The sequence below is a fragment of the Oncorhynchus masou genome, chromosome 8, assembly GCF_036934945.1.
Source record: "Oncorhynchus masou masou isolate Uvic2021 chromosome 8, UVic_Omas_1.1, whole genome shotgun sequence".
NCBI classification, from domain to species: Eukaryota; Metazoa; Chordata; class Actinopteri; order Salmoniformes; family Salmonidae; genus Oncorhynchus; species Oncorhynchus masou.
In genome coordinates this window covers 21,937,823-21,955,160 of record NC_088219.1, presented here as the reverse complement: position 1 = coordinate 21,955,160, position 17,338 = coordinate 21,937,823, and the positions used below count along the sequence as shown (strand labels likewise).

The following is a 17,338-nucleotide window of genomic DNA, read 5'->3' as shown; positions in this document are numbered from 1 at the left end:
TGACGTACACTTTATATAGTTGACAAGAACTCATGGATATTTGAACACAATGCACAAAGAGAGTTTTTGACAACTTGCATCTTCCACTGGAGATCGCGAAGACGCTCCGGGAGACTGAAACATCGCCGAGAGGAAGTGCCCGATCGCAAACAAAGGCGAGGGAAGCGGGTTGGCCTCCAGGCTAGGCAAAAGCTAACCCCACATCATCTTCCACTACCTAGCTTTTTCCTTGCTAACGTCCGGTCACTGATGAACAAAATGGACGAAATACGACTAAGAATCACAATCACAATTCCACCAAAATGTCTCCTGCCCCACTAGAGGAGACAATACACTAGACCACGTCTATACAAACATTCCGGAGGCTTACAAAGTCATTTCCGTCCCCCACGTGGGACAGTCTGATCACCTTTCACTCTTCCTACTCCTCAAGTATTTGCTCCTCATTAAACACGTGAAACCATCAGTGAGGACAGTCAAAGTGTGTCCAGAGGGGTCAGACTCATTACTACAGCACCAGTTTCAACACACAGACTGGAGATTGTTTGCACCTCAAGCCACGCTTGACTCCCATAAGGACATTGAAACATATGCTTCTTCCATTCTGGATTACATCAACATCTGCATCAACAATGTCACCACCCATAACCTAATAAAGACCTTCCCCAACCGGAAGCCTTGGATGAACCGAGAGGTCGGACTACTATTAAAGACACGCAAAGCTGCATTCAGATCTGGCGATGCAGAAGCCTACAGCTCTCCCAGGGCTAACCTGAAAAAGGGCATCAAGATGGCTAAACATGACCAAAAACTGACGATTGAGGAGCACTTCAACAACTCCGACCCTCGACACATGTGGCAGGGCATCCAAGCCATCACAGACTACCACCCAAAAAACCCTACCACCACAGCCAACGATATCTCCATTGCCGACAAGTTAAACAGGTTCTATACTCGCTTCGATAAGGACAACAAAGGTCCAGCCATTAAAGTTCCCCCCAGACGACTTTCCCCTCAGACTATCCATCGCAGATGTGTTGCCTGCACTGAGCAGGGTGAATGCACGCAAGGCTGTTGGTCCTGATGACGTCCCCGGTCGTGTGATCTGAGCAAGTGCTGGGCAGCTGGCCGAGGTCTTCACTGACATTTTCAACCTGTCATTGGCCCAGGCCTGTCATTGGCCCAAACTCTATGACCTAGGGATAATCCCTTCTCTCTGTAACTGGATTTTGTACTTCCTAACCAACAGACCCCAGTCTGTCAGGTTAGGCAACTTCACCTCCTCAACTCTGAACCTGAACACCTGTGTGCCACAGGGCTGCATGCTGAGCCCCCTCCTTAACTCCCTCTTCACCTACAACTGCATTCCTATACACGGTTCCAACACCAACGTCAAGTTCACAAACGACACAACGGTGGTAGGCCTGATCAGTGACAATGACGAGTCAGCCTACAGGGAGGTCAAGCATATGGCTGCATGGTGCGTTGACAACAGACTGGCCCTCAATGCAAAGAAAACCAAGGAGCTCATTGTGGATTACAGGAAGCCTAAAAGCTGCAGCCAAGCCCCAGTTCTCATTGATGGCACTGAGGTGGAGCGTTTGCCCAGATTCAAATTCCTGGATGTCTACATCCCCGAGTACCTCTCCTGGACCGTCAACACCTCAACCCTGATCAAAAAGGCGCAGCAGCACCTGTTCTTTTTGAGGAGGCTGAAGAAGGCCCACCTGTCTCCCAAGATCCTGGTGAACTTCTACCGCTGCCTGGTCGAGAGCATTCTGACAAACTGTGCCACAGTGTGGTTTGGTAGATGCTCCGTGGCCAAAAGGAAGACCCTGCAACGGTTGGTGAAATCCGACCAGCACATCATTGGTGACCAGCTCCCTCGTAGACTTCCAGCGCAACGGTGTCTGCATAGGGCGTGGCATCATCAGGGACCCTTCACATCCATGCCACAAACTGTCCTCCTACCATCAGGCAGGCGGTACAGGTCTCTACGTTCCTGCATTGCCAGGCTCAAGAGCAGTTTCTTTCCAGCTACTGTAACCATGCTGAACTCTGTGGCACGGCACTAGCCATATCCACCTGCCCTCCGCTTAGTACTGCCTCTCAGGGACCTTGTTGTATTACTCTCTTTGCACTCTTCATGGTACTACTGGACTCTGATATTGCTTTGCAAAATCTGATGAAGGACATTATTCAGTTGTACATGTACATGTCTACCTCGGTATCTTCATTGCTGCTATTCCTGCATTTCAGTTGCGTGCCCCCTTGCACTTTCAATTTGCCTTCACTAAACATTTGTACTTCCCATTTAATAACATACATTGTACTTAATTGTTTCACTTGTACATTTTTTGCACTCTTTTATTTGCACTTATGTTTAGATGCTAACTGCATTTCATTGTTCTGTACTTGTACTTTGTTCAGTGACAAAGTTGAATCTAATCTAGGTTCAGGGGTGTGTCAGAAATATTTTTTGTATTTGCACGATCTCAATTATCGGCACACTTGCTGGGGTTTGTACGGAAGGGTTGGGTTTTGATGAATAAACAAGTTGTTGGTGTCTCCAGGTTTGGCCCCTCACTGGCCAATCAGCATGTTCTCCTTGGCAAAATATGTGATTGCTTCAAGTTGTGTATTTAGGGTCTTTTATGTATTGCCTTGGAATTAACTCCAATTCCAATGTTAGTCTGTTATAGTTTGTTAAATAGCTTACAGAAACTAAATAACAAAATATAGACCTATCTTTGCTAAATACCGTTAACTTAAACCCATTTGCAATCCACATTGTTCAAAGTAATTGCATGGGTTCAATAGCCTTCGCACTGATATAGGGGCTAGCCAAACATTGTCAATAAGCAAGATTACATTAATTATTGATAAGGCCTAAAAAGAGAAATAATAATTAAAACAAATTCTAATCAAAATGAAACTACAAATAGACCATGGCACATTTTCAGGCACCATAATTAAAACATACAATATTAAAACAATGCAGATTATGGAGAGTTTTTTTTACGCACATCCATACTTTTCACAGGAGCTGGAAAAAGATCCTATACAAATAGAAAGGGAGAATGTCCACTCACTGTTATACTGCTCCCAAGTAGGCCTTTGTTTTATGAACATAATCGGAACCATCTTACAAATCAGATAGCATTCATTCACACATCTCCAGAAGTTGCATTGCCAGCGTGCCACAGATGTTGTCACTTAAAACCAGGAAGGTGAATCATTCTAATCAGGTTGGCTGTAATCAAATTCAACGAAATTGAAAACCGTTTCTTTGAAATTGTTGCAATTGTATTAAAAATAAATAAGGTATTCAGACCCTTTGCTATCAGACTCGAAATTGAGCTTAGGTGCATCCTGTTTCCATTGATCATCCTTGACATGTTTTTCAACTTGATTGGAGTCCACCTGTGGTAAATTCAATTGATTGGACATGATTTGGAAAGGCACACACCTGTCTATATAAGGTCCCATAGTTGACAGTGCATGTCAGAGCAAAAACAAAGCCATGAGGTTGAAGGAATTGTCCGTAGAGCCCCGAGACAGGATTGAGTCGAGGCACAGATCTGGGGAAGGGTACCAAAAAATGTCTGCAGCATTGAAGGTTGCCAAGAACACAGTGGCCTCCTTCATTCTTTAATGGAAGAAGTTTGGAACCACCAAGACTCTTCCTATAGCTGGCCACCCCACCAAACATGGAAATCAGGGGAGAAGGGCCTTGGTCAGGGAGTTGAATGCCAAGCGTCATGTCTGGAGGAAACCTGGCACCATTCCATACGGTGAAGCATGGTGGTGGCAGCATCATGCTGTGGGGATGTTTTTCCGCAGCAGGGAGACTGGTCAGGATTGAGGGAAAGATGAACGGTGAAATGTACAGAGAGATCCTTGATGAAATCCTGCTCCAGAGTGCTAAGGACCTCAGACTGGGGCGACGATTCACCTTCCAACACGACAACGACCCTAAGCACACAGCCAAGACAATGCAGGAGTGGCTTCGGGACAAGTCTCTGAATGTCATTGAGTGGACCAGCCAGAGCCCGGACTTGAACCCGATCGAACATCTCTGGAGAGACCTGAAAATAGCTGTTCAGTGATTCTCCCCATCCAAACTGACAGATATTGAGAGGATCTGCAGAGAAAAATGGGAGTAACTCCCCAAATACAGGTGCGCCAAGCTTGTAGTGTCATACCCAAAAAGACTCAATGCTGTAAACACTGTCAAAGGTGCTTCAACAAAATTTGAGTAATGGGTCTAAAAACGTATGTAAATGTGATATCAGTTTTTATTTTTACATTTGCAAAAACTTCTGAAAAACGCTTTTTTATTTGTCATTATGAGGTAGTGTGTGTAGATTCAAGAGGGACATTTTTTTAAATGTCATTTTAGTATTAATGAATGTCAAGGGGTCTGAATATTTTCCGAATGCGGTTCGATTCCAGCCAACGCCCTTCTGGCACAAATAACTTAATGCCCCCCATTGACTTTATTTAGATATACATTGAAAATGTGGACAATCTGGCGATAATTACCCCCAATATTAATAAGAAATGACTGTACCAGACACTCCATTTTGAAGACAGTTGTATTTAATGGATAACATAAATAACCAGAATTAGTTTTAATTCATACAAAGTGTTGGATAAATTGCCACAGTAGATTTGCCATGGTAAACAGGGAAATACTTTATTTCTATTGAAACTAAATGCTTGTCAAATAGAGCAATTGTTCAAAAAGGACTAAATTGTTGCGATGATAATACCAACCAGAGGGCGAACATATCTTGAAAGACTTTGGTTGCAAGCAGGACTAAGGTAAAACCAACATAATATTTTAGGGAGCGGTAAAGGTGACCAATGGTAGGACTTGAGATCAGCTGTGCAGGTGAATTTAGCACGCATTGATGGTTTCATGAGACTCGCTGATGATAATCTAGTGCCAGCAATGACTGCAACAGGCCCCTGTTATCAAATGAAATTGTATTGCTCACATACAGTGCCCTGCGAAAGTATTCGGCCCCCTTGAACTTTGCGACCTTTTGTTCTTCATGATGCTCTCTGCGCTTTTAACGGACCTCTGAGACTATCACAGTGCAGGTGCATTTATACGGAGACTTGATTTTACACAGGTGGATTGTATTTATCATCATTAGTCATTTAGGTCAACATTGGATCTTTCAGAGATCCTCACTGAATTTCTGGAGAGAGTTTCCTGCACTGAAAGTAAAGGGGCTGAATAATTTTGCACGCCCAATTTTTCAGTTTTTGATTTGTTAAAAAAGTTTGAAATATCCAATAAATGTCGTTCCACTTCATGATTGTGTCCCACTTGTTGTTGATTCTTCACAAAAAAATACAGTTTTATATCTTTATGTTTGAAGCCTGAAATGTGGCAAAAGGTCGCAAAGTTCAAGGGGGCCGAATACTTTCGCAAGGCACTGTACACATGGTTAGCAGATGTTAATGCGAGTGTAGCGAAATGTTTGTGCATCTAGTTCTGACCATGCAGTAATATCTCACAAGTAATCTAACAATTTCACAACAACTACCTTATAAACACAAGTGTAAAGTAATGAATATGATTATGTACATATAACTATATGAATGAGCGATGGCCGAACGGCATAGGCAAGAAGCGGTAGATGGTATAGAGTACAGTATATACATATGAGATGAGTAATGTAGGGTATGTAAACATGATATAAAGTGGAATTGTTTAAAGTGACGAGTGATACATTTATTTAATCCAATTTATTATTATTTATTATTAAAGTGGCTAGAGATTTGAGTCAGTATGTTGGCAGCAGCTACTCAATGTTAGTGATGGCTGTTTAACAGTCTGATGGCCTTGAGATAGAAGATGTTATTCAGCCTCTCGGTCCCAGCTTTGATGCATCTGTACTGACCTCGCCTTCTGGATGATAGCGGGGTGAACATGCAGTGGCTCGGGTGGTTGTTGTCCTTGATGATCTTTTTGGCCTTACTGTGACATCGGGTGGTATAGGTGTCCTGGAGGGCAGGTAGTTTGCCCCCGGTGATGCGATGGGCAGACCTCACTACCCTCTGGAGAGTCTTGCGGTTGTGGGCTGAGCAGTTACCGTACCAGGCTGTGATATAGCCCAACAGGATGTTCTCGATTATGCATCTGTAAAGGTTTGAGTGTTTTTGGTAACAAGACAAATTTCTTCAGCCTCCTGAGGTTGAAGAGGCGCTGTTGCGCCTTCTTCACCACGCTGTCTGTGTGGGTGGACCATTTCAGTTTGTCCGTGATGTGTACGCCGAGGAACTTAAAACTTTCCACCTTCTCCACTACTGTCCCGTCGATGTGGATAGGGGGGTGCTCCCTCTGCTGTTTCTTGAAGTCCACAATCATCTCCTTTGATTTGTTGACGTCGAGTGTGAGGATATTTTCCTGACACCACATTCCGAGGACCTTCACCTCCTCCCTGTAGGCTGTCTCGTTGGTCTTGGTAATCAAGCCTACCACTGTAGTGTCGTCTGCAAACTTGATGATTGATTTGGAGGCGTGCATGGGAAGACAGTCATGGGTGAACAGGGAGTACAGGAGAGGTCTGAGAACGCACCCTTGTGGGGCACCAGTGTTCAGGATCAGCAGGGTGGAGATGTTGTTGCCTATCCTCACCACCTGGGGGTGGCCCGTCAGAATGTCCAGGACCCAGTTGCACAGGGTGGGGTTGAGACCCAGGGTCTCAAGCTTAATGACGAGTTCGGAGGGTACTATGATGTTAAATGCTGAGCTGTAGTTGATGAACAGCATTCTTGTATAGGTATTCCTCTTGTCCAGATGGGTCAGGGCAGTGTGATTGTGATTGCGTCATCTGTGGACCTATTGGGGCAGTAAGACAATTGGAGTGGGGTCTAGGGTTTCAGATAGGGTGGAGGTGATATGAACCTTGTCAAGTTTCTCAAAACACTTCATGATGACGAAGTGAGTGCTACGGGGCGATAGTCGTTTAGCTCAGTTACCTTAGCTTTCTCTGCATCTGGTAAGACAAGGGGAGGCGGTCCACATGTTATTTGATTATATTCCAATAGGCTACATTCTGTAGGCTTCCCAATTAGCCTATAAATTATCAAAGTTAAAGGTGTGGGAACTGATAATAGGCTACAGATTGTGTTTCCCTGACTGAGTTGATGAGCTGATTTGGGCCATCAGTTGACAGACAGATGTAGGCCTACTGTAAAACAATAAACTTTCCTAAAGTTTGGATGCTCGTCCACGTTTTATAGTTAGGCTATGTATAATCTGTCAATATAGTTACGATCTTTGGTGTGGATGGCCCTTACAGTGGGTAAGATTTCCATTGCTAAATTGTGCGCCGGCTAAAGTAGCATCGGCCTACTGTACTTTCATTTTGATGGCAACATTTGAAGTCATCTTTGTTGTCAGTGTTGGGGAGTAGTGAACTCCATGTAGCTCAACTAGTAAATTAACTACATTTTGCAGTATATTGGTGGTAGTTTAACTAAAATCTAATCTAGGTCATTCTAATCTAGGTCATGTTAAAATGGTGCCAGAGAAGAAGGCAGAAGTTTTACTTGCCCCAAGCCAATGTTTTTTTTTGTTCGTTTATTTGTGTTGGTTGTAACTTTTTAACTTATTTTGTACATAATATTGCTGTTACCGTCTCTTATGACCAAAAATAACTTCTAGACATCAGGACTGCGATTACTCACCACGGATTAGCAGAATCCTTTTTCTCCTTTCAAGGCTCTGACGAGCCCGACGTGAAGGATATACTGCTTCCTCAGGAACAAGACCCAATCCCTGTGATCTGCGCAAAGAGGAGGTGGAGCAAGAGGGACTGAAGGTCGGGCTGCCTTCAGAGAATTTGTAGGCGATCGAATAAACCCCCTCTTCCCTCCATTCTCCTAGCAGATGTTCAATCTTTAGAGAATAAAATCAACGAGTTACGCGGAAGATTAAACTACCACTGGGACATTAAAAACTGTAAAATCTTATGCTTCACGGAATCGTGGCTGAACAACAACAATATCAATGCACAGCTGGCTGGTTATACGACGAACTGGCAGGATAGAACAGTGGCATCTGGTAAGACAAGGGGTGGCGGTCTACGTATTTTTGTAAACAACAGCTGGTGCATGATATCTAAGGAAGTCTCAAGCTATTGCTTGCCTGAGGTAGAGTATCTCATGATAAGCTGCATACCACACTACCAACAGAGAGAGTTTTCATCTATTCTTTGTAACTGTTTACATAACACGACAGTCAGAGGCTGGCACTAAGACAGCATTGAATGAGCTGTATTCCGCCATAAGCAAACAAGAAAACGCTCACCCAGTGGTGGCGGTCCGAGTAGCTGGTGACTTTAATGCAGGGAAATGTATATCAGTTTAACCAAATTTCTATCAGCATGTTAAATGTGCAACCAGAGGAAAAAGTACTCTGGACCACCTATACTCCACACACAGAGATGCATACAAAGCTCTCCCTCACCCTCCATTTGTCAAATCTGACCTATCCTCCTGATTCCTGCTTACAAGTAAAAATTAAAGCAGGAAGCACCAGTGACTAGATCAATTAAAAAGTGGTCAGAGAAAGCAGATGCTAATCTACAGGACTGTTTTGCTAGAACAGATTGGAATATGTTCCGGGATTCCTCCAATGGAATTGAGGAGTACACCACATCAGTCATTGGCTTCATCAGTAAGTGCATCAATGACGTCATCCCCACAGTGACCATACCCCAACCAGAAGCCATGGATTACAGGCAGCATCCGCACTGTGCTAAACGGTAGAGATGTCGCTTTCAAGGAGTGGGACTTATAAGCTTATAAGAAATACCGCTATGCCCTCCGACGAACCCTCAAACAGGCAAAGCATCAATACAGGACTAAGATCGAATCACACTACACCGGCTCTGACGCTTGTCGGATGTGGCAGGGCTTGCAAACCATTAAAGACTATAAAGAGAACCACAGCCGAGAGCTGCCCAGTGACACAAGCCTACCAGATGAGCAAAACTAGTTCTGTACTCTTTGAGGCAAATAACACTGAAACATGCATGGGAGCACCAGCTGTTCCAGGAGACTGTGTGATCACGCTCTCCGCACCCGATGTGAGTAAGACCTTTAAACAGGTCAACATTCACAATAGTCTCTGTTCCCAAGAACACCAAGGTAACCTGCCTAAATGACTACTGACCCATAGCACTCATGCCTGTAGCCATGAAGTGCTTTGAAAGGCTGGTCATGGCTCACTTCAACACCATCATTCCAGAAACCCTAGATGCACTCCAATTTGCATACCACCCCAACAGATCCACAGATCATGCCATCTCTATTGCATTCCACACTGCCCTTTCCCACCTGGACAAAAGGAACACCTATGTGAGAATGCTATTAATTGACTATAGCTTAGCTTTCAACACCATAGTGCCCTCAAATTTCATCACTAAGCTAAGGACCTTGGGACTAAACACCTTCCTCTGCAATTGGATCCTGGACTTCCTGACGAGCTATCACCAGATGGTAAGGGTAGGTAACAACACATCCACCACGCTGATCCTCGACACGGGGGCTCCTCAGGGGTGCGTGCTCAGTCCCTTCCTGTACTTCCTATTCACTCATGTCTACACGACTCTAACACCATCATTAAATTTGCCATTGACACAACAGCCTGATCACCGAAAACGCGAGACAGCCTATAGGGAGGAAGTCCGAGACCAGGCCGTCTGGTGCCAGGACGACAACCTCTCCCTTAACGTGATCAAGACAAAGCAGATGATTATGGACTACAGGAAAAAGAGGACCGAGCTGCAGTGGAGCAGGTTGAGCGCTTCAAGTTCCTTGGTGTCCACATCACCAACAAACTAACATTGTCCAAGCACACCAGGACAGTTGTGAAGAGGGAATGACAAAACCTATTCCCCCTCAGGAGACTGAAAGGATTTGGCATGGGTCCTCAGATCCTCAAAAGTTTCTACAGCTGCACCAACAAGAGTATCCTGACTGGTTAATCACTGCCTGGTACGGCAACTGCTCAGCCTCCGACTGCAAGGCACTAAAGAGGGTAGTGCAAATGGCCCAGTACATCTTTGGGGCCAAGCTTCCTTCCATCCAGGACCTCTTTACCAGGCGGTGTCAGAAGAAGGCCCTAAAAATTGTCAAACACTCTAACCACCCTAGTCATAGACTGTTCTCTCTGCTACCGCACAGCAATAGGTACCAGAGCACCAAGTCTAGGTCCAAGAGGCAGCTTCTACCCCCAAGCCATAAGACTCCTGAATATCTAGTCAAATGGCTACCCAGACTATTTGCAGTGCCTCCCCCCCACCCACTCTTTACACCACTGCTACTCTCTGTTGTCGTCTATGCATAGTCACTTTAATAACTCTACCTACATACTACCTCAGCTAACCGGTGCCACCGCACATTGACTCTGTATCGGTAACCACCTGTATATAGTCTTGCTATTGTTATTTTACTGCTTCTCTTTAATTACTTGTTACTTTTATCTCTTATTCTTATCCATATTTTTAAATGTTTTATTAACTGCATTGTTGGTTAGGGGCTTGTTAGTAAGCAGTTCACTGTAAGGTCTACACCTGTTTTATTAACTGCACTGTTGGTTAGGGGCTTGTTAGTAAGCAGTTCACTGTAAGGTCTACACCTGTTTTATTAACTGCACTGTTGGTTAGGGGCTTGTTAGTAAGCAGTTCACTGTAAGGTCTACACCTGTTTTATTAACTGCACTGTTGGTTAGGGGCTTGTTAGTAAGCAGTTCACTGTAAGGTCTACACCTGTTTTATTAACTGCACTGTTGGTTAGGGGCTTGTTAGTAAGCAGTTCACTGTAAGGTCTACACCTGTTTTATTAACTGCACTGTTGGTTCGGGGCTTGTTAGTAAGCAGTTCACTGTAAGGTCTACACCTGTTTTATTCGGCGCATGTAACTAATACAATTGTATTTGATTTTCAGTAGTTAATTACTTTCTTGCCATGTCACAGTGTAGCTAACTATTAGAAATACTACTCTATTAAATATGGGCGAAGAAGGAAAGAATTTCCTTTTATTTTTTTATTTTTTTATTTTTTTTACATCAGACCTCCCTAATTACATTCACATTACATTTAAGTCATTTAGCAGACGCTCTTATCCAGAGCGACTTACAAATTGGTGAATTCACCTTCTGACATCCAGTGGAACAGCCACTTTACAATAGTGATAATTCAATTCAATTCTCACTTGATACATTATTTTTGTGTTTAATAGGCTAAATGACACATTATGTTAGCATATGATGCCAATGTGATGTCTTGCAATTTGTAGTCTACAACATTTCAGATTTAAATATGATCTTTTTTCACGCAGTAGTTTGGATGATTTACAAAATGTACAAAAAAATTACAATTTTCACAAACAAAAAATAAGTCTAAACCCCAACAAATATGTCAATTGATTACAATAATTCACATGAGACGTGCTGTAGCCTGTACGTAGCCTACAGAGGAAACTTTAACTGGTGCCTAAGGTAAAATTTGGGATGGCAGGTAGGCTAGTGGTTTGAAACTTTGCTAGTAATTGAAACTTTGCTTGATCGCATCCCTGAGCTGACAAGGTAAAAAATATATAATTCTGCCCCTGAACAAGGCAGTTAGAACCCACTGTTCCTAGGCTGTCATTGTAAATAAGAATTAGTTCTTAACTGACTTGCCTCGTTAAATAAAGGTTAAATAAATAATGTAGGTAATGTACTTCATTGTATACAAACACTACTTTTAGCTGCCCCCTGACAGAGATTCTAAATATTTTTCAGATATTCAAATCCTACGGCTGCAGGATTATTTTCGGGTCAAATTAAGATGGAACATGGTTCGCTTTCCTCTGGGGCCATGCTTTGTTTTTGTAAATCTGATGTAAATTTGGCTAAACTCCCCCTCAGACAGTTCTGTGTGTTTTCTCTGGGCTGAATGCTTGTCTGGTGGGCTCCATGTGATGGATGCCCCCAGTTCAACATCTGTGCCCGACTACGCATGCACGCTAGGAAAGGACAACATTCAATATGAAGACTCACGGACAAACAAAGTGAAACACACATGGCAGTATAAGTACTCTACCAAAACAGTTCTCTGGGACACAATGCTTAACTATTTCCATGACAAGTGAATACCATTGCATTAAATATAGAAATCCTGTTTAAATACATTATGGTAATGTATTCCACACTGTATTGTATTTTAGCAGTTGTAAATGACAGTGTGTTTCTGTTCTCCACAGCACAGAGTATAAGAGGCCCTGAATACCTCTCACCTCCTGCTTCCTGAGAGACTAACTGGAAACATAAGGTCACATTGCACATGTATGAGTGTGGGTATGCTCTCCTCCTCTCCCCTTTGCTACAGTATCCTAGTGCCCAGACAGACCGACGAGGCAGAACTGAGAGGACAAACTGAAGTTTTTTTGTCAAAGTGATCCAAGTTTCCTAAAGCCAAGAGGAAACATTTCCCAGAAAAGAAACACCACGTCCCAGCTGCAGAGAAACTCAGTAAAACTGCATTTTATGGAGTGTGTGACTGGGGATTTATTGCGTGGGGCACTGGCGGCTCCTCATAGCTATATCTCTGTGGGATTATGTACAGGGTAAGAACATAATGTTGCTACAGTGAAAATATATTTCTGACAAATCTTGAATATCAATTAATGGGGATTTTTTTAACCTCCTTAGAGACCGACAAAAATAACAATGTAAGCCTATTAAACTGGTTCATCACGCCAAATGTATCAGTCTGAGATTTACACCTAATTCTATTAAAATCCACCTCTCTGAGGAGACAATTCAATCACAAAACGCTGAGGCCAGAGACTACTGTGGATATGCTGCTAGACCGCCAGGTGTGTGTTAACATGTCCTCTCTCTCTCACGCACACACTCATTCCCCCCCCCCACACACACACACACACACACACACACACACACACACACACACACACACACACACACACACACACACACACACACACACACACACACACACACACACACACACACACACACACACACACACACACGTTCCCAGCACACGGGCCAGATTAATGCCCCAGCACTAGGACAGAATCCGCTGAAACGGTTAGGAGTTAATATCCGTTAATTAATTCGTAGGACCTGGGCAAGCAGGGAGCTGTGGGTAGCAGAGGGGTCAGGGGGAAGGGTGGGGGGCTCAACAGAGAGGGAGGGGAGTAATCCGCTGAGTGCCCATAATGTAATGAATACAGGTCTAGCTTAATGGAGTCCATTCGAGAGAGAGAGGGGGAAGGGTCTATTATAAGGGAGAGAGACACATTTGTGAAAAGAGGTCTGATATTTGCAACGTGACTTCAAAGAGTATCTTTATCATACTTTTTCAGTGTTTGTTTGTTAGCTGTATTTATTGACATAGCCCAATATATTCCCAGTCAGGTTAGTGTATTGACTTTACAGCCTAGCCAGGAATGGGAACCCATAACACCTCACTCCTTAGCAATCATATTAACTTAGCTCAGCGGGACAATATTTTATGTACTGTATGTTCTCTTTAACCTTCCTCAAGGCTACATATAGATTGTTCTTCGAGACATAAGGGTTATTTCGCTTGTGGCAAGTCTTCTGTCTGAACGACTGATCTTACTCTACTGACTGGGTCCATGAATTCTACTCTTACATAGACCTTGAATCTCGGGTACCCAAAGTGGAGCCTTGTTTCGTTTTTGCTCTGTCAGCCAACAGACGATAGCCTATAGGAGGGCTGAATTTATGAACCGTGCCCAGTTCCCATCATCCACCCAGACAGCACCCTTGTCATTATTTATCTCTCTGTTTTCTTTCTTGGTCTCCTATGTGTTGTTTGTTTTTTTGTTTTTTCTTATTTCTTCTTGTAAGATCTGATTGTCTGTCAACCCTGTCAAGCACTTCATTCCTGACGACTGCCATCTCTCCCCACTTTTTTTCTGGGCCCCTTTCAACCTTCGCTAATTGGTCTTTATTAAGGCAATGAACTCAGGCAGTGAGTTGGGGAAAACGCCTGGAAGTCGCTCATCTGTTTGTTTGGAAAAGCGGTGTGTGTGTGTGTGGGAGGGTGGGTGGGTGATTTAGTCTCATCGTGGTTGTCTAGACTCTATGGAACTCTGCTTAAGTTTACACTGATCCTCCCTTTATGCTAGTATATGGACACATTTATATACGTGCACGGCTGCACACCTATTTGAACATGTGAATGAGCATGTTGTAGTGCATTGTGCAATTTGAGTGTGCATTATGAGTCACTGGCAAGTGGAGTTCACACTGTATGACAAGACAGGCGTATGCTCACGTTGGGTAAAAATATCTCTGTTGTCTTACTGCATACATATCCATGAACCTGGCACTGAGATGACAGCCCAGTGGTAATGGTTGGATTAGTGGGTACATTTTAACATCACATTTAGGCAGTTGATACACATTGCTGTTGTTTTTCTGACAAAATAATCACTGTTTGACAAAAACATTTGTTTTAATTGCAGATATTATTTTAATTATTGATGATTATTTGTTCCCATCTGCTAGTTGGTATCTAGAAGGTTTATCAGAGCAATCAACAGATTGAGATTGACATCTCTAATGTATATTTCTCTGTTTTTTTCTCCCCCTCTCCCTCTCCCACCTACATATAAATTCCCTTAATTACTCACACATTCTCTCTCCCTCTGCCACTCTCATTCCCTGTCACCCTCCATCCCTCCCTGCTCGACACAGGTCCCGCACCAGATGGGCACGCTGGCGTATTACCGGTACGAGCAGCCTATCGTGGACTACTGCCAGGCCCATCAGCCCCTGCGGCTCAACATGGGCTATGAGGGTCCCCCGCAGGGCCTGGAGGAGCTGGGGCCACGTGAGAGAACCACCATACAGACTGTATCGCTGCCCTCTGCTGCCACAGTGGGGGCCGGGCCCCGCTCACCGCCCTCTATCCTCAGAGCCCCGTCCCAGGTCCCCGGTGGCTCTTTCCCTCCCCAAGAGCGCACCACCACGCTCACCTTTGGACGCTAACAACTGGAGCGAGAGTCTGTCGTTTGAGGTGGGGGGGATGCCACAGATCCACCATGACTCTTGAATAGAGGGCAAGGGAGCAGGGGGGTTCTGTGGGGCCTTTTTCGGCACATTGGCATGGGATGGCCACAAGGGGGCAGAGGTAAAAAGAGGAGAACAAAAATGATAAATTTAAAAACATGGCTCGAGGCCATTGGCAACTGGAATGTGATCATTATGAAGGCTGATGCATCCTGGGAGTTCTGCTATTATCTCTTTTTTTTTTTCTAAACACTTCAAAGTGGACCTGCTGCTCCCCTCCTCTTGGCTCCTGGGAAATAGAAACGTGATGCAACGTGCATGACACGTTAAAGCATCCATTTGGTTATAGCTCTGGCCAATGTGGCGACAATGCTGTATGGTGCCTGTTCCAAGGAATGGATCATGGCGGGTCTCTCATGTTGTGTTAGGAGTGAGAAAGGAATGTGCAATAAACTATGTGTCTGGAGGACAAGAAAAGAAAGAGAGCAACGTCATGAAACAAAATAATGTTTACCAGAACTCAAAGGCTCGCTCTTTTTCCCATTAAAATTGCCAGTCAGGGGTCATAATGCCATGGAAATCATTATTTCATTCAAATGAGTAAATTCTCAAAAAAGAAGAATGTTGTTGTGAGAGAACAAGTAGATTATTGTATTGTTTCCATACTGTATTGTCAGTATGTTCAACGATGGAGGTCAAGGTCTGAGTTTTATTCATGTGCTCATGTCGTACCAAAGATGTATTATTTTTATGTACAATAATAGCATTTGTTTTCTTTATACTTTTTGTTTCTGTAAACATAACTGGTACACATTAAATACATGCATTAAATGGTTTACCTTTTTATAAATGTACGTCTGCCATCTGCATACAGTATGTACAATCTACAGAGGCTGCCGAGTCCTGTGTCTATAAATGGATGAGAGAGCCTACTCAGTCATCATTACAAAAATACAATTTTATGGAGTCCGATAGAAAATGTAGGAAGCATGTGCAATGGGGTGTCAAGATTTGGCAGCTGGCTCGAGTTGGCCCACCAGATTATACTATCTATGGTCTGACTAATTCATGAGATGTATATCTATTTCATTAAATACTTTTAAATGGAATTGCTGGATGTGAAGTGTTTGGGCAGAATTAAGGTGTTTTACATGCTGATGCTTTGTAATGCTCAATTTGATCCAATTGGGCAAAGCAATGAACAAGGAGGTCAAGGGGGTCAACTAAAGGTTGAATCTCTTACCACCTGTAAAGGCCGAACTAACCATTTTATATATTTGATTTCTAAAAACAACGCTTGATTTTCTTGTAACTGGCCTGTCTGTGAGGTGAGCGGCAGGTATGCTGGTGGATTGGTGATGCACTGCTCCTGTGCTGCCCTCTCCTCTCTACTCCCTTAGAAACGCAGCAGACAAAGAGCCCAGTGCCTCACGGGGGCTTGTTGGGCTGACTGACTGGCACGTTGGTGCGTCTTTGGCATCCAGAAAAACTCATTGACTGTTGTGGACTACCACTGGGGATGGATATTGCCTGTTAATAACACAGCCCTTTGCCAGTAAGTGTGCCTGACTGTGTTTCAACTCCAACCAGATGAATGTGGACACTGTCTCTGTTACCCATGAGCACTATTGGACATCCTTTACCGTCAATTGATGGAGGTTGAAGATGGACTGGATCCTTTGTTGTGGTGGCTTTTCAACGGAGATTCCCCACCCCTCACTCCCCATGTCCAAATCAATCACACACACTGCGGTCCTTTTTTTTTTTTATCTGTCAAGTTCAACACCCTGAGGTCTGTATAATGGAGGAGGGAGCACATCAAGCCACCTATGTATATGGCTCCCCATGAAGGAGAAAGCCTGAGAGGGCAAAGAGAAGGGAGGGCCAGGAGACCGCCGGCCGGGGGGGGGGTGCTTTTTTGTATGTTTCTTCATCGGAAGCAAAAGTGTACATTTTTGAGATGATCAATGATGTCAAGCAATTCTATAAAAAGACTACATAAAAAGGACAAAATCCTTCGGGACTTATTTATCTTGTAAATAGAGAATCTTTAAAAAGGAAAAAGTTACGTATTTTGCTTCTTCTGAAACACAAACTGCTTGTGGCCAGAAGAGGAGCCTTATCCACGAGCCGGAGTGAGGGAGGGAGTCTGTCCAGAAGATGGCTTTGGGAGGGAGGTGATGATTCCCACCATATCCTCTCCTCTCCTTGTTTTAATTATAAATATTTTTCTACCTGCTCCCACCTCCCTCCAGCATG

General features: G+C 43.8%; 1 protein-coding gene across 1 annotated transcript in view; it reads left to right on the top strand.

The window, feature by feature from the left end:
• The window catches only part of LOC135544395 (leucine-rich repeat transmembrane neuronal protein 4-like), a 133,709-nt gene extending 116,796 nt beyond the window's left edge, over positions 1–16,913 (top strand). The window contains 1 exon segment of the mRNA XM_064971962.1: positions 14,765–16,913. Coding sequence (XP_064828034.1) covers positions 14,765–15,058 — 294 coding nt within the window. The 3' untranslated portion in view covers positions 15,059–16,913.
• Positions 16,914–17,338: the final 425 nt, after the last annotated feature.